The sequence below is a fragment of the Hesperophylax consimilis genome, chromosome 14 (assembly GCF_061612785.1).
Source record: "Hesperophylax consimilis isolate HC1 chromosome 14, BYU_Hcon_1.0, whole genome shotgun sequence".
NCBI classification, from domain to species: Eukaryota; Metazoa; Arthropoda; class Insecta; order Trichoptera; family Limnephilidae; genus Hesperophylax; species Hesperophylax consimilis.
Window position 1 is genome coordinate 6,857,563 of NC_142849.1, and position 25,761 is coordinate 6,883,323.

Genomic DNA, 25,761 nt, shown 5'->3' on the forward strand with positions numbered 1-25,761 from the left:
TGCTTCAATAAATTATATCATATGATCTAGTTCAGTCACTTTAGACATAATTCAAAGGTGAAAAGCCCAAGAAAACTGACCTACTGGATATTAATTAGCAAAATGCGTTGAAATAATTTACTTCTTATGGCATACTATAAATGGCATAATCCTGACGGAAGGAGCTCAAATGTTTAGAGTTTTTGAGAAAGTTATACCTACAAACACTTTGTAATGGCAAGTAGCACATAAGCTGCTCAACAGATACATTTGAAATCCTCATGTTCTGGAGCGTATTACGTTTTATGTCCCCAATAACTTCCCAGAGCTAGGCAACACAGGCTTTTTATTTTTCCTGGAATCAAGACCAACCTACCAATGGGGAGAATGACTACGTTTTTAAACCAACTTCCTTAACATGTTTCAGTCAAACCACAATGAAATCAAGATTTTTTAATACGATGCTGCATTGCAACTTATATAATAAATGTACATAATTGATTAATGTACTTGTAGGTGTATTATTGATCGTAAATGTTGTGAAATGTAATTGGAATCACTGCTTTTCACAAAAAAACTATCAATTATTTATTATAAATGATAATAACTTACTTATTCTCTTCCTGGCATCAATGTAGGCAGCATTGACAGCATCATAGGTAATGCAGGTGTGCTGTCCTTCATAGTGTCTGAAAAGAAAGAAATAAATAAATAAAATTATTAAAAATGTTTTTTTCTCGTCATCCCAGAAAAAGTCTATTGGACTGTTCTTAAAACAAGTACATTAAGTAATAACAATCTTATAATCATAATAATAAAGTGATCCATTTAAGGATTATTGCATATCTGCATGTATATGTACTTTTTAAAGAAAGCAATATTATTAAAATTAATTATATCGACAGAGCAAGTTTCATTCCCAAAACAATGCAATCTTTGTGAACAAGAATTTTACATAAAACAAAATTAGTGCGAGAAGCAACCACGTGAAACGGAGCACTGAGTCTAGTGTTGTATTTATTTGCTATAACTACATGTGTATTTTTTTTCTAATATTTTATTCCAAATACATGAAAACGGGACTCTAAATACGTGAAAAGCGTAACCTATTCAATTGCATGTTTCGATAAATAGTTCATCATTGACTTGTCTTCAGAGCAATGTATACAAAACAACAACAACATAACCACATTGCCTATTTGTTTGTTATACTGAAGTATTCGAAAGTAATTGATTTTAGGCACAAATAAAGTGGCGTATTCAAAGATACATTATTACATTTTCACGTCAATGTTTCACTACAAAGTTGCTTATTTTCAATTTAAAAAGCAAGGTGTTACTGCTTCCAATAATTCAAGGAAAAACCTCTAACTGCATCGCAATAAATAAGATCTCAAGTGGTCAGGAGGTCTATAAAACCACCATTCATTACATGTGAGTCACGACATCGCATTCTTGCGATTTTGAAAAAATATTTACGACCTGCGCACACGACTCTAATCTTACCTCCAAGTTGCGCATCACAGTACGTTAAAACATTGCATCAGTTTAATTACTATCATAGATTTACGCTTTGTACACGTTCATGCCTAAAATACCGAGACTATTACTTTACGGATTACTTACGCACACATTCTATACACACTGCGACCTTGTCTTACTTAAATCATGTGACTTAGTGAGCCCGCTCTGGGGACTGCAAGAATGCGTATTTACGATATCGAAATGCATAATTACCAACAAATGACAATCTCATTAATTGTGCTTGTTAATATTGTATCACATCCTGGAAGTCGGTAGTAGTATATTGACTTAAAATTGCCTAAACACCTGAAGCCTTTATTCTAATTTTATATTTTTTGCCAGTCAAAAAATTATTAACACCTTAATAATCTACAAGATATTTATTCGTTGTAAATAGTGAAAAGTAGGCAGCAATTTTACTTTCACTTGAAAACTATGAAAATATTATATTATTTCTTTCACTTCGGCATTCTACCTATTGTTGTAGGCTGCGTTAATAAACCACACCTATTCAAAAGGTTTAAAATATTTCCAGTTAAATTATAGATCGCTAGGCTAAGTAGGCTTTTCGACAGTATTTATTTTATTCTGCACTAAAATATGCCTGTAAAGCCAAATGCATGAAATTTTAATGTAGATATAATAATAAGACTGTTAGCAACGCGTTTATAATACGGGTTTTCCAATAAGAGGTGTTATTTTCATATTCAATCGTAAAAGATCAATGGTTTCGTTACTTGTGTGGCACGTAGCGCCGTCTTATTGAAAGTAAACGTTTTCCAGAACAATACCATTCAATTTCGGCCATAAAAAATCATTAATCAACTCTCGATAGCGCAATCCATCCACCGTAACTGTTGCTCCAGCCTCATTTTCGAAAAAGTAAGGTCCAATGACTCCAATGAAATTGAGGATAGAGATGCTTTTCAACAATGAATCTTGGGTTTTCCGAGCCCCAGATGCGACAATTTTGCTTGTTGACAAAGCCACCGAGGTGAAAATGGGCCTCATCACTCAAGATGATTAGCATTTGATTTACTCAAGTGAATTTTAATAATTTCAATGCATTGTTGAAGCGTGTATCGTTCCATTTTTATTAATGACGTAGTTTTTACTTGTCAAATGTCAAAAAATGACAGCTTCAAAAGTATCGTCTACCAAAATATTCAAAATAACACCTCTTATTTGAATACCCTCTACTATATACCTAATGCACAGAGAAAAATTACTAACATGGAATATCGGTTATTTATTAAGAATGTCTTCAAATTATGTGGAGTTGATAGGTTTCTTAATATTTTGTCATTGTATTTTACCAAGGCAAGCAGGTGAATAAATACTTGTTCCGATATATTAGAAATTTACTAAAAGTTTATCAGGAAACGAGATGCAATTGCGGACTTTTTTATAAATTAATTTTCTACGTGTGTATATGGTAACAACTCATTCTATCGAAAATTCAGTTTCAAAAATAGAAAAGTAACAATTTCTTTACACACATAAGGTTGTTATCTTCCGAAACACTTGGAACGAAAATATTATATCATTGTAAACATGTAAGCTATTATTATTAGGTTTTAATTAACACAATATATAATATGAAACATTCCGCTCCCTTTATTTCATGATATCATCGATCTAGATAATTATCACAACCATAATCAGTGGGCCCTATCATTATAAGTGAACCTATTCATTAATTAGAAGCCATACCTTAAATAACTGCATTTCCATTTATAAATTGGTAAATAGTCAACTTGCAATACAAAATATTACCTCCATGGGTCAGTTTTACAAACGCAGAGAAAAATCTATGTGTGTGTAGGTTCTAGGTTATAGATTAAGGTTTTATGGGTTGATAAAGTCATGTTCTAGGCGTATCATTTGGTGATTTCATAAGTCATGTGTTTACAACTACTGTCAATTGAAGAAACTTGTTCCAAATTGGAAACGTGGGAACGTTTTTAAAAATGGTCAAATTTAGTAATAGTTGCGGAGCTTACGGACATAAATTAATTTTACATGAAAATTATGAATTTTATCGTGAATACAAATCGTTTACATATATAATAAGTACTACACGTACATATACTAAAAAATTTACAAATATAAAAAAATTGTCTTTTTCTGTTTTATTTGTCGTTTAGATTTATTAATTGTATCTTCCCAAGGTATTAAATTCTTCAATGATTAAATACTTCATTGATGTGTTTATTGGGATTTTCACGAGTACCTGCTCCGACACCATGATGATGTATTCGTAATTTACTAAAACTTTATCGGAAAACCTGTTTGATTCGTTCGTAAGGCCTGCAATCCCGTTTTAAACCGGAATTACCAATAACTTGAAGAGATTCTTAATAAATTATCAATAGTTATTTTTCTGCGTGTAGGAAGTAGATTGTTTTCTATTAAAATTATACATTTACACACAATCAATTTCATATCGGTAGTGAACTTTTATAGGTGCATCGTCTCGGGCTTGCATGAAAATTCAAAGTATGAACGTAATGTGTAAAATATAATTATCTTGACGATACCGGTATGAAAATTCTAGTGGAATATTTAAGCTATTTATGCTACGCCAAATATGTTGTATTATATGATATATTATTTTTTGATGCATTCTCATTAGAAGACTGCGTTAATAATTAAGAATCGTATTATCACGAATATTTAAGATTTTTCGAGAGTTCGTGAAGATTTCTCTTGAAGTTCTAGAACGTGCATAATAATTACAAATGACAATTTCTTTCCTGCAGTGGCGTGTGGTTCACAGAAACGGATCATAAAATCTTTGACGGGGTAATAAAGAATAATTCGATCTGAAATTTGAAATAATTATAAGCAATAAGTCCCCTGAAATATCAATACAAATTGTAAAATATTTCCAGAGTAAAAATAAATGTCGCCAACGGGAATTGAACCCGTGCCCTCTGATGTCCGGTCAGGTGCTCTCAAACCACTGAGCTATGTAGGCTTATTTCCAACCCGCCAAATAATTCAATGTTTACTAGTACCTCAATCAACAATTACTTCCTATTATATTTTTTCCACCTGTAAACAATCAGCTTTATTTTTTTTTGAAAGTTTTGTTAGTGCTAAATTTCTCACTAGATGGTGTCGAGACATATTATATCTTCGTTTTTTGGTGAAATATTTTTGACTTATCAAATATTATTATTTTTTTTTAATGATAAACATTAGTTTATCATTAAAAAAATGAATTGACATCATAATATTGAGGCAAATAATAAAAATTCCTACATTACTGCTTACTTATATATAGTATATATTATATATTATACAGCTATGAAAACAATAATGAAAAAATATAGATATAAGCGTCTCTTTTTGTTTTCAAGAACATCGACATCTCTATTAATGTTTAATGTATCTAAACGGCCTCAGTAGTTGAGTGTTTACCTTACTCGGTTACGAATCCGGAGGTCACTGGTTCAAATCCCTGGTCAAAAATAAGTAAATTTTATTTAATGAAATTGTGTTATTTTATAAATCAGTAATTTAAAACGACATGTAGTATATTTATTTATTTATTGCATCTCACTATACACAAAACACTTTTTTCACATAAAAATCAACCTCACTAGCACTGAGCCTGTATCGAGGTTATATTTGCAGCACGTTCCAAGGTTGTGAATACTGCCAGTACTAACCTGGTAAACGACCACTATTCAGAATTAAAACCATGCTTGAAATAATTTTAGCCGTGTTTGATGACTAGATCTGATTAGACAGGTACTTCAACACCTTCCTCCTACCCATCTCCATCCCCTCTTAGCTACCCCCAGCCTCACAACATACTCCAATTAGAGATCCATAGTCTCACTGATTCCAGACGATTGGAAGCAGTTACGATTTTGCAGTTCGCACAAAATATATGTACATATATCTAAACAAACACACACGTAAACTTTTAAAAAATAAACTGATTTTGATTTTTGACACCTTTTTATGTTATTCTCTGTTTTTTTTAAAAATATTATTTCAACTTGAATATTATTATCCAATAGTTAATGTGACCGCACGTCTCTGGTTTTTACGGGTACCTAACATCAAATATAACCAAACTCCTCTTGTATAGTGTTAGAAGGTGTATACTGGTAGATAATTACTCTAAAGGTATGGTGTGCCTTCGCCTGCAAAACCCATTTCTTGCTTTTATAACCTGTTGTGTAACTTTCTCTCTCGATATCACCTTAGGGCAGGTTAACTCATCTCAGGCAAGCTAATAACGGTGCTACATATCTTCAAGTTATTATGCCACAGTCATCTGTGTGGCTCCCTCTAAGCCCGAGGAAGAACCAATACCAAACCAAAACAGTTATCTTCACCACACGTAAAAAGGGATAACACTTTCCTAAAAATATCGAAATCACACTGCGACATTTTCAGTAAGTGATCTTAGTAATCTCCGAAAACGATAAACCTACACTATCTACATACGTTAAAGTTTTTAAAATGGGCATACTTATTCCAAGACGAGCAAAACCACAGTGGGATACACTTTATTTCCTAAGATTAAAAATTCAAGTAGTTTAATAGTAGTATGGCAATTTTTTATCAGGCTTAAGAATAATGTCTTAAATTAAGATACGAAGGTTTTTAAGTTATTTGAACAATAGTATTGTAAGCATAACTGTAAATATATATTTAGCAATTGGTTATACGTTTGTTATTGTTTTTACGTCGCTTATGGACAAATCAATGTTTTAAATTTGATTCTTAATGTTTAATTTCCAAAATGTGCTGGACATAAATTTAAAAAAAAACTTACGAAAGATTTATTAAATGTTTATATTGAGCGATCATTAGGATATATAGGTCCAGTTAGGAGTTTTACCGAGCCGAACCCTTTGATATAAAAATATCTGGAGTCGGTGAATTATTTTCCTTGTTGTATTTGTATTATTTTGAATTTATTATGCTTACATAATGCACTTGCATAATGTGGATTGACTAGATGATCATTTGTGGAAAAGTGTGCGGAAGGGTTTAGTTTTTCCTGTGAGGAAGATTTTACCCGTACTACTTTTTGTATTAGTACTTTTGGTTATTTTTATGTATAAAACTGTCAATTTTTCTTTGCCTCAAATGTCTCGTGATCAATGAGTATAAAAAACGCGGTATTCTCGTACAATGTAATTTCATGAACCATTTTTTTATAATTTTTTTCCGGCAATTTTTTGCATCAGATGCAAGTATCTATCTATTACGAAGTGTCAATTATTTCCCCAAACTTTTTGCATAATTTTAAGAATTTTTCAATTTTAAAATTAATTTCATATTCCAAACGACCAAAACCAAGTTACACAATTTTTAATGTACCTATTTTAATACGCACAATAATAACATTATATTATTTCCTTTTCATTATTATCTAGTCTTCACTTTTGAAAGGGTATAACAAGATTACAAGATGGTGTATCTAAATGACAAATGCGTGAAAAATGGTTCGAATTACGTTACAACTTTCCAATTCAATTTAATTCTTTTATCAACCGTATTGGCAATGAATAATGCTGTCTAGTACTCAAATACGAAGTTATTTGTACTTCACTGAGCGTAGGTAAAATTTATTAAAATCACAATGCAAATAATGATACGGTTTATCACTCTGAAATAAATATTAAACCATTTGATACGCGTTAGATACAAGTAATTTGGATTCTGAAATATAGGCACAGCTCGAAAGTGCTGCGGAAGAGATGGAGTGGATTATAAATGTTAGCTATGAATAAGAAAAAGGGAACATAGTATAAAACAGCAAAAAATCACGAATAGTGAGCTCTAGTGTCATAAAATTTGTATGGATATTTAGATAGGTGTATGACGTACTAATGATTGAATGAATGATGTATTGAGTTTGACCGGTTAGTGGCTGAGTCGGCATCGCGGTTGGTTCCACCCAGGCGTCATGAGTTCAATTTATTGGGTGGCTAAGTCCTCCATTGCGACAAAAGCAACATTTTCCGCTGACTGATAGAAGTAAAGGATTTTCAAATATTATTATTCAGATTATTCGTATGACGGGAATGATTTTCTTTTTTTAAAATGAAAATATTTAAAAACGAAAATGTGTAAAAAAAAGTGTTATACTCAACCGATGCTGGGTTGTAAAATAAAATAAGAAAAAAAAATTGACACTTAAATTATTTAATAACGTAGCTTGCAACAAAATTTAGGTATATCTCGATCAAATAATACCATATTTTTACCGGACTATTTTTAAATTCTGCCGGAATGTCAGAAGTTTTTGTTTGTTTGTACATTCACACGACGCGGAAGTCACCGATATTACACATTTATTTTTATTAAATTACACATATATTGAGACGTAACGTTTGTTTTACCGGTGATTCGGTTATCTGGTTTTACGAGTTTACGCAATAAACACATCTTTACTGTGCAATAACGTAATAATATGTAGGTATGCCAGCGTATTATTTTTTTGTCTACATAACTTAATGCAAGCTTAAGCAAACTTGAAAAGGAAAATTTGCATCTGCAGCTAATTTCATGCCAATATATTCTTTGATGCTCTTCTTTATACAAGAAAGACCTAAAATATTATCTTTAAGTATACCTACGTAATTAAATATTTGAACTCTTCATAATTTTTAATTTCGTCAAAAACTCCATACAACGCACGCGCGTCGTCCCCAACAAGAAAAAATGATAATTAAGAATTGAAAAGAACAAAATAATTTTTATGAAATGAATACCTATAATAATGCATTTAGGCCTTCAGTATTCAATATTTATTAACTTACTTTAAGTGTAGTTGGGAACGTGTTCGTAAAGCGCCCCGGAGACGGTCAATATCAATTGACATTGTATTTAAGTTTTTGACAATTGCAATTAAATTGCAACTTCAATCAAACAATTAATATGTTCATCTTGGTTATTTTGTGGACGTCTGCAAAAACAGCTGGTTGGTGAGAGTGCAAATACAGTGATAATTTTTTTATTTTACTTTCTATAACTCTGGACAACCACAATATGATGAAATCATAAGTAAAATAAAATCTCATTTAGCGATGAATCTGAGTTCCGAAAGGCTCGATAGATCCGAACGATTGTCAATCGCACAGCGAAAAAATCAATCCGGTGAATGATCTCAATTAAAATACCTACTCATTATTCCCCCCTCAGTGGGAAGTCAGCAATTATTGTCAATCACCTCAATTTCCTCGGTAAACAATCAATAGGTAAGTATTGTCAATCGGATCAATCACGTGAATTGACGTAACCATTGACTATCAATTCACCATTGTTCAGGTAGGTACCTACCAATATTATTTTGGGTAAAAACTATTAATAATGCCTTATTTACAAGTTCATCAATTGTCTCCGTATGATTATAGGCATGAGCAATAACAACAATAATTAACTCCAGCTCCCGTATAAAGTTTCCCACAGCGCGGCCAAGGTTTAAGTACCGCAGAATGTAACATCAACGCCTGGGAACATTACAAACCTTCCTGATTGCTGTCATTACCGTGTCACTGAATCAACTATTTCGCAATGCACGTCACTAGTCACTAGTCGCTACATCTTGACATCCACTTTGATAAAACATTGTTACGCTGGGGAATTTGATGAAGAAATTTCGACAAAATGACGGTTCATGTTTTAAACGGGTTCTAAATCACAGTGGCGTGCGTTTAGACGTCATGTTGCAGATTTAAACATTGTCCGGGATGTATTTTCATAGCCTATTTTTGATTTCTTGTTGAAATATTTTGTCAGAAGATCGCTTTTTTAGGAAAGAAAGTAGGTAGTGTGGGACTTATTCAAAATTTATTTAAAACATTAATACGCATCTCACAATGAAATCATTTAATGACTTTGAAATGAGTAGATAATATCTGTATGATTTTAGGAAAAATGAGTATTGCTAATTTATTAAAAATGTCTTCAAATTATTGGTCCTTCTTAACCGAATCATGAATAATTTGAAATTTTTTTTGAAAATTTGTTTTTAATTACCTATGCCTTAATTAATTTGCCTTCTAAGGTAAATTACAATAATTAGTAAATGGCAGTCGATTCAGTCGTCACAAGGCCCAGTTGTTTCGCAGAAATTCAAATGTAACATTGTCATCAAATGGCTATTCAGTGCCATTTTGCTTTTTGACAAGTTCCATGTCAGGTCAAATGTCGATTCTGAAGTCTTTTTCAGGTTTTGAACAAATTTTGATAAGCAAAAGAGGACAACTATCATGTTGTTAAGCTTTAAACAATTCGATAGAAAACTGAAATGCACCTAGAATCGGTGTTTAACGGGGACCTTTTATATGACAGTGATGAATTTGAATTTCTGTGAACAACTGGGCCTTAGTATCTACTTCTAATGTTATAACAACAAATTCTTGTCGGATAGACGTTCTGTATTTATAATTCAACATTATTCAGGAAAGTAAGTGAACAATGTCAGATTTAATTATAGCAAACACACCGACACTTTTGTTAAATATGCGGTCTTTGAATAATTAGTTCGACATTGCAGTAATTAAAATGATATTAATTTTATGAATTTGAAAGCAAAATATTATATTGAGTAATTAATAATCGCTTATTACAGCTCAAGATCTGTTTGTTTTAACTGAATCAAATAAACTACGTGGATAATCTCTCGATCAGCTAATTACTCAGTTGTGATTGTTATGAATAACAACAATGAAAATGTTGCACTTGCCTGGGTTAAAGAATTCCATCACGGTCATTTGGTATCAACGACACAAGACTATAATAAACACACAATAAAATTCTGATGAAATCTTTTAATTTCACATATATCAAATAGTTTATCAAACTTTGAGAAACATTGGTCCCGATGAAAATAATTTTAACTATAAAATCTGGGTGTTTTTGTTCTCATTATCTCTAGATATGATCTCTAGAGATTTCACGGTCAAAAGTATTATCGAGTTAAATTTTTGGGTTATTTGTCTTGTTGCCCTTCCTCCTTCTTTAGCTAACAAAAACGTTAAAATTTGTTAAAAAACGAATCTTACAAAAGGTTGTCCGCGATGAAGTTAGGTTTTAAGTATAGGTACCTAAGTTATTAAATTTACTCTCAATTTCAAACGTGGAGGTTTTTTTTAAAACTTTTTGTCCATCAAGCATAAATTAAAAATATGTTGGTTTAAAAAGGTTTTCGGACCTTTTAAAGATTGTAAAATTATGTGCTTGACAAAGTTTTTTTGTCTGTTGTAAATGTTACAACAAATATTTTATGAAATCAAACAATTTCTTTAATTTTTTAATACACCTTTTCGCGTAAAATTAAATCGTAACACTTTGTGAGTAATTCTTATGAACATGACCACAGAATGGGGTAACAAAATCATTATTTTTAAGTTTATTACATTAAAGCGCATTTGAAGTGAAACAACGCAAAAATGCGCTATAAAAATGTCATTATACTAATTAGTGTTTGTATTATTTGAAACCTAGCTTGAAATGACTTTAGCCGTGTTTAGTGACCAGATCTGAATAGCCAAGTACTCTCCCATCTCCTTCATCTCACCACTCTCTTCAGCCTAACAAAATACCCCAATTACTTAGGAGCAGTATGAACTCTTATGCGGTTTTCACATTAAAAAAAAACTAGAGATTCAAGGAAAAATTTCTCAAATTTTTCTTATTTTTTAAGTGGGTAAAATTGCTTGTTCGGGAACTCTTTCTCTTGAGATGCAATCTTTCGATAATGTTGGTGTGAATATCCGACGGATGAATGTAAAAGTCTATAACTGTGTCATAAATACTGATCCGAGATGAGTTATATTTTCCCATAGAAAAAAAAGTAGGAAATGCAACTCGCACGTCTTGAAACTACTCCGGAAGAAAACTGCATCTTGTTTTCATCGGTCTCTTCGCAAGTTGTTACGGTAGTAGATATATTCAAACCAGATTATTGTAACCACTAACGAGAAAATCTCTTAGTACGTCCTAACAAAAACTCTCGAACGCACATTCTATGTCCGTCACTCCTGGACAAACCAGACAGATCCCTAGATTCCTAGCCATCCATCGTATATTTTTCCTTTCATAGAACTTCCTCTCTTTAATAATACCCCTCTACGCAGCATCCCCAAAGATGAAATAGGTACTGAGGTAAATTATTTTTCTCAGTGCCTACTGTGTGGGTTAAATGTAAAATAACGCTATTTGTTAATAACAAACTAATCATCACTCCGTTTCCACCCAGGTGTAGGCAGAGGACGAAACGATAACAACTCGGTCTTAGCACACATTCCCTACCTCATTCACATTCATACATCGTCTCATGCATACTCTTCTATTATTCTCTGACTGTTCTGACTCTTGACACGGCCCGACTCAAGTACCTACCTGATTCACTTGATCATTTCATGTCTTTCTTCTTTCATCCTCGACTGCTTCTACCATTCACCTTAATCCATCTGACAGTCCCTTTCTTAATCTTACAATCGTGTGTAAATCGTAGAAATTATTATTATAAAATACAAATACATGTTTTGTACGATGTTTAATTTTTTTTATTTTAACACAGTAGATTCGGCAAAAAAATTTTATAATTAGTATTATTCCTAAAATTCTCATTACAATCTTGAAAATTCAAATTATTTAATGGCCAATATATTGTAATTTAAAAAACAAATAAATGAATACTTCTACATGTTGGTTTTTAAAATTTTTCTGTTTGGTAAGTTTTTAAGCTTCAAATCCATGATTAAGTTTTTTATGAAAAAAAGCCGCGCAGCCTTTCCTCTTATAGGTACGTTGGATCCTTTTTGCTAAGACTTCCTATGAATGATGATAGCGGAAGAATTGAATAAACAACGCAACCAGTTTTCCTTTACTTAAGAATTCCAAGCTTTCAATATATTTAACCTTCCGTGAAATGGTATGTATTTATAATTTACTACAAGCCGAGGTAAAATTGAACTTTTTACACGGCACGCAGTAAATGTAAACGTGTTATAAATTACATGCTTATGCACGCTGAATTTTGCTATGTAGGTAATGCATTAGCAATTTGCAAGTGTTTGTATTTTAAAGACTATTATCTCATACATCGTGACCTGATTAGTTACAAAATTTGTGGTCAGGCGAAAGATAATTTGAATAATATTATGTTAATACGGTGTTAATATTATATTTAGTTTGGGTTCGTATGTATTTAAGTATTTCACATTACCTGCATATTTTACAATATGTTACCTTTAAATGTATTTACCTCTAATATTTTTGAAAACATTTTTTATAATAAAATGTATTTAAAATTATTAACATTATCTTCTTTTTTAATAATAAATATAGGGTAGCCTTCAAAGTTTTTACAATCAAATTTAATATTCATTTGGACTTTTAGAAAATGTCAATAGTTATCCCATATAAATAAAAATCAGATATATTTTACAAGTTAAACGTAAATTCTTCAAAACTTTGTAACCTTTCAAAAAGATAGCAGACAAAAATATGAGAATAAATTTGTTGAAAAAAAATATATTTATTTCTGAATTCGAAATATGAGATCGACAATAATTTCGTAAAATAATTAGGTCCAATGGCCAAGTGATTAGAGGCGTCATACCGCTAAGACAGAGATTCTGGGTTTGATTCACAGTAACCTTTACCTTTACCGTTACTTTTTTATTTTTCTGTATATTGTGTTTTGTTTCGTTTAGATTTATTATGACTATTTTCTTCTTCAATGGTAGATTATTTATTTCTATCATTGAAATCATTTTAGGTATCTAAAATCACTATATGGAAGAAAACTATTTGACCCAATAAAAAATAATTGCATTAAAACGTCCACTTTTAAAAATCAAAATTTAGAAAATTAAGCGAAACAGCATTTTTATACCTTACTTTATCCAAATTTGTTTTATACGAACAAATTATTCTTTAGAAAAACATGTTTGTATATGTTACTCCTTTTTTGCAACTGCTTCACTTTTTCAGTGACACAATATTTAAAGCGTATGTTTTTAACATTCTGCCTTATAAGTCCGGCAATGTAATTTAAATCATAACGGGTTGCAAGTGCTAAATTAAAATTCTTTACAGGCAAAGCGGGTTTGTCACACCGGCAAGAACGCGAACCATTTGTTGGCATATTGCTGAGATTTTTTAAATGACGTTCTTTTATATGGAATTAAGATTATTGACGTTCAGATTAACCAATTAATAAGTGAAAAACTAATTAAGTGTACAGTTATTAAGTAAATAAATAAATGGGTTTACAAGAATATTTTTTTCTAATGATAAAATTTAGCGCAGTTGGTAGAGGAGCGCCCGGCAACGCGAAGGTCTTGGGTTCAAATCATAGATGCAATCGTATCTTTTACAGACTTTTCTGTTTCATGTTTAATCTTTAATATATTTTTATTGTTTTCAATAATTAGATAAAATTTAAATTGTTTCGTTTTTAAATACATCTATTTGAATTAGAATTTAGTTTTCGTGAAAGAAAGATCGAGCTGAAACTCAGTATATAAACTCGATGTCAATGTTTGGTAGCAATCACGCACACACAAGCAATTCTGTGAAATTGTATGATTTTAAAGCTGTTAATATACGAAACAAATGTCGGTCCTACCCAATCAGAATTTGGCGTAGTTGTTAGGGCGGTTGACTTCAGTACCTGGGAAGGAAGGTTCAGCCCTCAGTCAAACCAAAAAAAAAATCTTTGAAATTGGTTACTAGCCAGCCCAAAAGATATTATAGTAAAAAAAAACTATTTTTACGAGTTGATTTTTTTTTTTAATTATAATTTTTGTACAAAGATAAATAATTTAAAATACTATACCAATATGGGTAGGTTACATAGTATTTACTACTCTTGCAAGAGTGGATAATGCTCTCAGAATCGTCTTGGTGAGAAACGACCATTCATGAACGCAACATTGCTTGAAATTTTTTATAGCTACGTTTTAACCAAAACTATAGACCAGGTAAAATGAGAACGTTAATCTCACTCGTTTCTTTCTCCTTTATGTTTTCGGTTACAAAACAATCAAAAATTAGGGATGACATCGATAGCCGACCTGTTGGGACACTGGTGGTCAATTTTTTTTCGGAAAACTTAGAAATTTTTTTACAAAATAAATCTTATAACTTTATAACTTAAAAAAACCAACCTGTTTGGGCTCGACCGGGATGAGATAAAAGAGATTTAAAAAGGTAACAATGTTTCATTTTTTTTTATTTCCATGTAATATTATGATTCTAATTTTTTCAATATAAATAAAAGTGTAAATGTTCGTTTGTTCAAAATGTTGAATCTCAGAAAATTCTTCACCGATTGCTTTGAAATTTTGACACAACTTTGCATTCGAATACGCCTGTGTTTTTTTATATATCTGTATTATATAGATGTCACCTTTGACAGGTAAAGACAGGGCGCCATCTGCTGGACAAACATGCTTTTCTGAAAATCTGCCAGTTGTAAATGCAACACTCGCTATTGTTTCTATCTGCACAGAAAGATTGAGCCACTACAACGCGGAGTACAGCCAGTATGTTATAAAATTGTTAATTCTGACGTATAATAATTAGATCCCAATGGTCGAGTGGATAAAGACCTTTTCCCGATAAGACAGAGATCATGGGTTCGATTCCCAGTTGAGACCGTTTTATTTTATTTTTTTTTGTCTTGTTCTGTTTCATGTTTCCTTTAGATATGTTTGTCTTATCTTCTTCTTCAATGATGTATATTAAAGCAATACATTATAATAGTTTATATTAATGTTATAATATAAACTATGTACGATTGCCATGAAAAGGGTGTGAAGCTGGTATAGTGAAATAAACAATAAATTGAAGTTTGTAAAATTGAGAAAATAAAAAAATAGTACCTATTCATATTTTACGAATATTTTTTAAATCTTAAATCTCATATTTAAAAATATTGCACATTTAAAAGACGGTTTTTTTCGATAACACCTTTTTTATTTGTGTTTTTGTAATTTCTTTTTATTATCCTGTATTTTATATATCCTGTATTTTATTATCCTGTATTTTATAATGTATTAAATATTTTTCAATAAAAAATAAAAAATTATAAGAGCAAATTTTTTTAACGGAAATTCACTTTTTTAAATATTTATATTCTATTCTGTCATAGTTTATTGCTAGTTTCACTGAGTAAGATGGTACACTTTCTTTATTTGTTAACATTTTGATTTATGAAAGACATCTAACAAAATGAACATCGTTTTAAAAATACGGCATAAAAGGAACGGAAAGTATTCACGTGGTAAACCTTGTATTGCGGTTTATTTTCGAGTTCGGTTGAATATGGCCAGTGATACATATATACCTAGTAGTAATTCATACATATTCATTATGTGTTATACGTACGACCTACATTGTAGCCACGTTATTAAATGAACTCAGAACATTAAATGTTCGTGTTGTATAATACATATTTTTATTAAACGCGTAAGCGATGGGTCTTTTGATGTTTTGGTTAATCTAAAATCTTTAACGGTGTATTTTACGCACGATACTTGATATAAAACGTCACATCACTTTTGTTAAATTGTTATAAGTTAACTGAGGATTTGTAGGGCAAGTGCAATTAGATACAAATTAATTCAAGGTTAGGATAAGTCCTAAAGGTTTTCAAGGGAATTTGGTGTTTCAGTTGACTTTATAAAAAACAGTGCGGTGGTACGTTGAAGCGCGCTTGTTCTAAGTTTGGAGAAACAAAATTAATTACGCTCGTTAGAATTTTTATAGATTACGACTCCGTAAATAATAAGGCAGATAAGATGCATGTATGTATTAAGGTTTGAAAGGGAGATATGTAAATTCGAATGCTAGAGGGAGCGCGTTAATATTACAAAACGATAATAATTAAGCGAAAATGGTGAAATTTTTTAGTAAAACCCTGCTCGTTTGAAAAAGAGCAAAAATATCTCAACTAATGATTTAGTTGTATTTTAAGATAAGTGAATTTTTTCATGCCTGTAACAAATTAAATAACAGAATAATACGTGTTTTTACTTGAGCTTACTTTGCAATTTTTTTCTATCTAGGGAACTTCATATAACTAACATTTTGGCATAAAAAATGTATAAATATTATCTTAAAAAATAACATATATATATTTTACGAAACTTAAAAACTTAAAGAGTTACCGAGAAACTTGTTAGAAATCGGTTGAAATGGGGTATGCAGGGGCTTAAGACATATTTTCGTTATACGTATAAACCTCGTACATGGTTTAGTCACTTTTCTCTTTCTCATGGATGTATCATATCGACAACATCATGCTTTCTTTCGTCCTTTCAATCCATGTTTTTTCTTCACTATTAAACGTCATATCGCCACGTCACTGATTCAGTATTTTTCAAATATTTTAGCACACAATTAGCAACGCAAACTTAACAAATTGATCGAATGAATCACTGCTCATACCTTACTATAAATAAGTGTTCTTGTATCATCTTCTGACTTAGGAATGAGTTACTCGTGATTACATAATTAATTCTGCAATCATTCATTCTAGATACGAGAGATTGCAGATCTTCCGTAAAAACTTACGTTTTTAAATTCTTTTAAATAGGTTGAGCAGTAATAATTTATTTTCTTTAAATGTAGTCCCATCTTTGTATGAGAAATCAGGAAAATAAATTCTAATACACATCAACTTGAAGACAATCAAGGCTGTGAATAGAATGGAATGTGATTCTCTAAAGATAAAATAAAATACGAAATAATGCGTTTTTATAATTGAAAATACGGAAGTCGGTACTAGGAACTTGAATTCTAATGGTGTGAAATAATTGTAAATATATTATTTATTTGCACTTGGCTCTTGCTAAAATTGACGCAAGGCCTTTTAAATATAAAAGTTATAAATAGCAACAATAACGTAACTGTAAAACCATAGTACACGGAGAAAACTTAAAAAATATTTCTAATTTATTAACAATCTCCACAAATTATTTCTAATCTGGTTAAAAACGGGATTGAAGGCCCTTTAAGAATGAATTTATACGTATCTTGTTAACATTTAAAAAAAATAAGGAATGTACAATCAAGATTTTGGAAAACATGTTCTTAAAAATCGTTATATTGTATCAAGGCAAACCGCCCAACCGATTTCAATGAAATTTTTTTTAATATGTATGGTTGGATCCAGCTTGCAGTATAGGATAGTTTTGAACCCGATAGGTGGCGTTTATGTCAAGATCTAAAAGAAGAAAGAAAAAATATTTCAACGAAATATCCAAAAATACATACAACCACAAATTTAAACTTCCCTTCATAAAATGCGGTCTGTGGCGGGACAACGTCTACCCGGGCCATTATAACCAGATTATAAGGTGAAGGGCACGTTGCGCGCCAATTATAACAGGTTATGTGGTGACATAGTGTAGAAAATAAAAGAATGGAGGAAATGATTCCAAGATATAATATTTATTTCTACAACTTTAAATAACATAAGAACTCTTTAAAACAATAGCAAATATCTCAGGGGTGTGCATCAACCGAAGGTTTAAATGCACGGTTGGAAATTTAAAGTTACATTGAGAGATGACAATAAGGTTGGTGACATTAAAATTTAACTGACCTGATACACGGTAAAAAGGGCGCCAAGCAGTGCCATCCGGCAAAGCTAAAATTTTAATATGTAGAACGATGGATGACCAAGGTAAAAATAGCTAATCTGCGTCGTCATCGTAGCTCGATATAATATCGTGTCGGACCATGAGGTGGTTCGTGTCTTCTCTGTCACAACGCTCTACAATAGGCAGATCAGAAGATCAGCAAAATAATATACTTCAGTCAGCTCATGTCAAAAGCCAGTATACCAGAAGAGAACATAATAGGATAAGGATAGGACAAGGATAGGATAAGGATAGGATAAGGATAGGATAAGGATAGGATAAGGATAGGATAAGGATATGATAAGGATAGGATAAGGATAGGATAAGGATACGAGATGCTCTCAATAAGTTCTACACTCATTACTATTCAATTTAATTGTTCGATATTTCTAAAGCTTATTGTTAAGAATGTCGATATTGTAAAAAAATATGTTATTATGTGCACATATACAGAGAATTGAAGAAACTATGACAATGTGCGGAGCTAAAAGAAGCTAAATACAAAGTTGAGCTGCATTCCGTTCTCTCTTCCCACCTTTTTGCGATGTTTTGTTTGATCAATTGAGTTGCATGAATCAATTTGACATAAGCTTCTTATTTTTAAACTATTCATCATACAAGTCTTACAAAACGTCGTAAATGTGGGTGTTTAGGTTCTCATTTAAATAATTGATGACCACTCTCTGCTAGTGTATAATTTGTATCTTTCTTCACTAAAGCATCATCAACAAAGACCTCATTCCCGAACAACAACAAAAAAATCACAATTTTGCGAAACCCAAACAATGGAGCACGTCGACTTGTTACAGTTGTGCTCAGAGAACAGAGCAGCGGTGACCGATGATGTGTTGAAACCAGCTAATGTATGGAAACGCGGTGATTTGTGTGAAAACAATAAATTGCCCGAGAAGAAACATTGGGCAATGGTTTATGTGAATTGCAAGAATCCCACTAGAATAAGTGACTTCCATATTCGTCTGAAACAGACATCAGAAACGGTAGGAAACAAGCAACCATTAACCTGATGTAAGTGTGCAATATTATGCGAGGAGAAATCAAAATAAGGCTTTTAATGTGGAAATTGAATTGGGGATACACGAAATAACCGGAAAGATACGTAATATGAATGATGCATTAAACTTTATAGATCTGTATTTAATCTGAGAATCGGCGATTTAAAAACGTCTGCAATAACTTTGTTGGAACTGCAATTTGTTCTACGTCACGAAGTTCTGAAATGTATTTAATACTTGTTTTACCATCCGTCTTCATCTACGATTTGAAATCTGATGTGGATTGATTTGATAAGTACATATATTTCTGAGTGGATTTGAACGATAATAACATATTATTCTATCAAAGAAATCAAGCACTTCGTGGCTTGATATTATAATTAAATGAAAAGTTAGTTTGTTTTTAACCACTCTATTATAATTTAAACAATAATTTAACTGGTTTTGGTCAGGTATTTGTTAATTTTCTTCGGGACAAGAAGAAGATTTCGATATACCCAACAGAAACTGGTTGACATAATGCAAAATAAATTATAATAACGTGTTTAAAAACAAAGTGAATTTTCATTTAACAATAATAGTAACATGTTTGTACTTTGCTTTTTTAAATAGATCTATTTGAATTTCACTTTTGTTTTCAAGAATAAATGAATGAACAAATGAATGCAAATCTTGAAAGTGGAAATTAACCCACTTTCCAACATCCAGACACGTTGTAAATGACAATGCATCCTATCAACTTTAAATTTTAATTTTGAAATTAAACCACCCACCGATCGATCACGTACACATATGGAAATACACGCATTTCTCTGAATTCTGATAATATTACAGCAATATAAGTAATATACAAAATAAATTTCGGTCCGACCCGATCAGAATTTGGATAGTTGGTATAGTTGTCTACTCCAGTTCGTGGGTAGGAAAGTTTAAATCTCAATTTCTAAATCTCAATCAAAACATTTTTTAAATTTTATTTGAATGCATTTTAAAATATATGTATTATAGTATCGTAAAGATTTTTAACATGCATATTTGTACTGTATTCGTTAAAAAATGTAGTAATTCGTTGAAAAATTACCAAAACCATATTGGTCACGTTAGAACATAGGTAGATTATTATTTTTAATTGCTTATTTTTTACAATTTGTGCTTTCCAGAGTTTTATGAAACATTGGCATGCCTACTATACATTGAAAACCAATTTCGTAAAATTAAAATCATAATGTAACGTGTTATTGTTAATATTGGGTTAGGTTAGCACAGGGCAGGTTACTTCCAGGTTAGGCTAGGTTAAGATAAACAAATGAGTACTTACAATGCTCCTCTCAGCAGATTCAGGTTGTAGTCGAAGGCACTAGACCTCCCAGGGCCCGTAAGGTAAAGGGCACAATCATTATCATCCCCTGCGCTGGAGACGGGGAGGATTTGAGCCCTCGCGCAAGTCACCACGATAAAGAGCGCCAGTATTGAGGCCCGTCTGAAAAATAATACAACACGCAATATTAATAATTTTGTTTACACTTTTCTGAGAAACCCACAGAATTTCAAGGCGTAATCATCAATTTATGATCATATTTGCAAGTGGTTGGAGACCCGCTGGGTAAGAAGCTTTTGCCAAAACAGTCGGGTGGAGTTCAATACTCACAGTGGCTACTTAACTGCTTTAAAAAAAACGCTACAAAAATAAATTTTCAATAATACTTAACCTAACCTACCTTCAAATCTTTGGATTTATAATTTCTTTAAACGTGGAAAACATTAGACTAATTTCAGTTCCTGTGCTGGGCATTAGTTGGTACTGCGTGAAATCAGGTTCAATGAACTCAAATTTTATTTGATTTTGAGTGATATTTTGTAAAAAATTTAATCTGATTTTTGGAAGAATTCAAACAAGCGATAAAGTACCAACCTATAATATTAAATGCATTTACAACAGTAAATTATTTTTGCCATTTTTAAAATTGGAACTGATTTGAAGATAATTCAGACTATCGTGATTTTCACAGGTTTCGTTTGAGGATCTGCCTATCTGTGTATTGCCGATTCAATGAAATTGGATTTGTTTTGAATTTAAGTGTCATTTCCAAAATTGGAACTGATCGTGTGACGAATTCGGACTTAAGAAATTTGTATTAACTGTCAATGTTACAATTGAAACTGATGTGTTAAGAATTCAGACTATTCTGTAATTTTTCACGGGTTTGTACTTGTATTACTAATAAAGAAATTCTCTGAATGCTTAAGAATTAAGGATTTGGATTGAAATAGATTTTTGTTCGCTTTATTATCGTAATATTATATGTTGTCGAATCATACAAGTCCGTGGACTATGGATGTATTGCATAGAGCAACTGTGATAACGAATAAATAATACTATTTGGGCTCCCGCGATATTGCGGCACTTCTCGCTGAAGGTCGTATAAATATACGATTTTACCTCCTGACTGAGGCACCGGGTCGCCGGTCTCAAGCAAATGCGCAAGGGCAATAACTCCAAAATGTAACCGTTATTCAGCATCAAAATATCATAACAACCAAAGGTATTGAATAGGTAAGTGCAAAAGTGATTTTGGTGAATAATTTAGAAAGATACTATCTTACATTTCAATGTTGTAAATTAACATACAATGCTGCAGTTAGAATACTTTGCTCGTAGATCTATTATAATATGTGATTAACCACCATTTGCATGTCCATCAACAATCGTCTTAAATGAACACTTGACATAGATAAATGGAACAGTGTTTTCTGATGCACTATTGAGTAATGCTATCCAATAAAAATTGTTGTACTAGTTCTACTATTAATTTTATTATTTTTGATCGGGTCATCGTTATAAAATGCTATGCCATATTCATTTGAGAATCGAATAGGTATAAATAAAGAAGATTAATCTCTTATTCAGGATAATTTGTTTGCTTTTGGAAACAAATCATATGGTCTCCCAGAAATCGTTGTGTCTCCCTTACTCTCGTGGTGAGAAATATGATCTAAACGACGTAAGAAAGAGAAAATACGACGCTTTATATTAAATGTGCACCTTTATGAAACTAAAGGTTCCGACCGCAATTTGAAAAAATCTCATCAGATTTTGTGTCTTTAACGTTTGTAATTCATTTGTCTAATAGAATAAGCGTGTTTTGTAGTTACAAAAAACGTAAATTGAGTTAATTTTTTTATGTTTGCGTTCAAATATATAGCACTTTTTGTAATTGTAATTTTTATTTTTTATTTTTTTTTATTTATTTATCTATCAATATAAAGTTTTTTACTTGTATTTATCGACATCTGTTTCACTAGAGTACACCTGTGTCGAAACATACGTAATACATTTGTCTAATAGAATAAGCGCGTTTTGTAGTTACAAAAAAAAAGGAAATTGAGTCATTTTGGTTTTTTTTATGTTTGCGTTCAAATATATAGATAGTACTTTTCGTAGTTTCGTAGTAGGACATGTGTTTTATATGTAAAAAATATTTTTTGATTGTTGAACATACTCACCAATATTATTTTAGTCACCTAGATATCTTATATAATGTAATTTTATGTATTTATCTTTTTTTCTTAAAATGTAATTGTAAATGTTTTTTTTATATTTTCCTACTAGATGTATGAAAAAATATGCGTACATCTAAATAAAGATTCAAAAACAAACAAATATGTTTATTAATAATAAAAAAAATGTATTTCACCATTGAAAAGCAGTATTCAGTTTTCAGATAAGTTCATAATTATTCCGTTTATTTGGATTTTATTGCTAAGGTTTGAGGAGTTAAAATGATCAAAAATAAAACAAATGCAAAAACAAAATTCAAATAAATATAAAAGTAGCCCATAACACATTATTTGAAAAGTAGTGTATTGCGATTATAGTTCCAGCCTTTTAAATAACATGTATGTTTGATGATCGTAATATGTTCCAAGGTTGTTAATCATTTATCATTTTAATTGATGATCGAATCAAATCGGGATGTTGGCATTGGTGGAGAACTATTTATAACAAGTTTGCTGACCGCTCGTAAATCAATCACACAGAAGATGCATACTTCTGCCGAATTTGATTTAACACACATGTTTTTAGATGTACAAGTTTTAGCATTACGATCTGGGGTAAGGTCGGAGATTCGTTCATGCTCATACACTTTCTCATCCATCAAGATTAAAGAATAAACGTGTTCGGGAGATGACTACTAATGCAGCGACGTTGTCTATGGCGAAATATCTACTGCTCGTGGTGGAAAATGTCTTGTTTTTTTCTTTGAATAGGAGTAAGATATAATAAAACGTATATACTGCTTTGCAATATTGGTGCTATGTATAAGAAAATGATTTAATTTCAAATTTGAGTAGTGTTTTGCTTTGAAAACAGATTTGTACTTCACTTAAATTAAATAAGCCTAAAATCAACCAAACATGCCAGGTTTTACAGTACAATTAATTATTTTTCACGACGGTCTAACACCAAACCGAACTTTGATCTTGTTTAAAAAGTGATAGCATGCTAATTTCCTTATAAAATATTAGTAATTCAGAATGTATCAAGATCAAGTGTTCCTTCCCTAATAAAATCTAATGACGGAATGCGAAAATATCAGTATGTCAATATCAATATATGTACGAACGCGTGTTCTACCGTCCTAATAAAGCATTCGCTTTTGACTGATACTTTGTTAGTGTAAGTATTCATTTGCGAACCGACACGCGAACTGTACCACGAATTACAGGAAAGGAACGAATCAACTTCAAGCGGCGTTTCGCGCCATTTGCGGTTGCTTCGTTTCTTTCCCATAAGTTGAGGTTCAGTTTGGAAGTTCGGCTCGCAGATGTAAACATAGCATAACTGTTACAAACTCTGTCAATTCATTCGATGAAAGCCTGAAGTCCCTTTTTAACAGGAAAACGAATAGTTTGACCGGATGTTTAATACATTAACAGTTTTTCTTATCAGTAAGATTTCTTCGTGTATTTAGCTCATCATAGCTGTTCTAAAGGTCGCTTCAGTTTAGTGGTTTAGAGCAATTGCCCGGTTATCAAACGGAATTCAAATTTCCTTTTTTCTCTTGTTATTTTGTTTGGTAACTATAATATTACAAATAATCCCAAATAGAAAGTAATCGTTTCACCCGCAATCTGACCCTACGTAATCAATCAAGCTTTTTATAAATGACTCTGACTGAAACAAGTTAATTAACGAAAGTGCTTATATGCCCACTTGAGAATGAACTCAATTTTTTTCCCTTATGATAATCACTGATCTAATCCAATAATCTATGCACCTATCTTAAAAGCCATTATTATCTATGAATTTTTCGATGCAAATCCAACTTACAGTTCAATGGTCTAGGTCTAGACTCTAGAGTGAAGGATATTGTCTTTAGAGTTCACCATCAAAAATGTGAAATGTTGTTTAAAATGGCTTAAGCATTGGTGGAAATGAAACAATATAATGAACTCCCACCTCTCCCCCAATTCTTCAAAACCAAAAACGACGATCCACAAATCGGATTTCAAAGTAAGGAACAAATTTTTGAAATCCCATGTTTTTGCAATTCCGTAGTCATTAGATTATTTTGCGTACTACATTGATGTTACAAATTGTGTATGAACTTAATTCGTATAAGGGCAAGCAAGTGTAAATTAAGCTTGAAAATATGATGTTTGGCATTCCTGAAACTTTTCTGATAAAAAAACCTGCTAGATTTTGAAATTTTTCAGCCGAAAGAGATAGTTCCACTCCGGGTAATCGAAAATGTTGTGTGGTAAGTACATATACTTTTTTTACACTGAAAAATATGTATAATGTTGAATAATAAACACTTTGTGTCGTTATTTTAATACGAATAAAATAAATAAGTTTAGATTTTCTTTTTTTTTATAAATTTATCCTGACGAAGAATTCATTGGTTATGAAACATGCCGATCCTTTTTTGGATTAAATAGTGGTGTAAACAAAGTTATTTATTTTTTTTAATAATTAATAAATGCTAATTTTAGTCTAATCTTCATTTAATTAGAGAAGATTTTTGTAACATGTTGTTTTTTTTTAAATTTTTAAACAATAATACTCCGTCCGCCCGGTCTATACTAGAGAAAGGTAGGAGTATTGCAAATGAAGATACAATAATTATTACGAGGAAACCATGTTTACCGCCATATTAAGGCAAAACTTGAAACACATTAGTCAATTTTCAAAATTGCACTGCTGGATCGTTTATATTGCATCAGGCAATTGCAATAGTATAGCACAGAATATTACACCTATGTAATAAATATAATGCTAAGAAATGGAAACGAAATGTTTCAAATTCGGTTTTATTGCAACCACATAAATAATAAAACTATTATATTACTTCATGCTTGAATGACTAAGGTGTGATGTTGTGTGGTATTGCTGTGATGCAACATGTCTTGCAGTTTCTTTGGTGCAATAAAATAAAATTTATAACATATTGTAAATCCCATTTGCATCACGTGCATCATCTTGCAAAAACTGTAAAGTTACAAAAGTAAAATATAATTTTGAATAGGTAAATGAAACGTTTCCATTCACCTATAAACCGTCTGCGGAATATCAAATAGTTTTAATGTCTCAATGTTAGCAAACA

General features: G+C 31.4%; 1 protein-coding gene across 1 annotated transcript in view; it reads right to left on the reverse strand.

Moving 5' to 3' along the window:
* cysu (peroxidase homolog) overlaps nt 1–25,761 on the reverse strand; it is a 90,302-nt gene that overhangs the window by 59,609 nt on the left and 4,932 nt on the right. Inside the window, exons 2-3 of the mRNA XM_089639194.1 lie at nt 20,472–20,633; nt 592–668 (exon numbers count right to left, since the gene is read on the reverse strand). Coding sequence (XP_089495320.1) covers nt 592–668; nt 20,472–20,633 — 239 coding nt within the window. The remainder of the gene's footprint in view (nt 1–591; nt 669–20,471; nt 20,634–25,761) is intronic.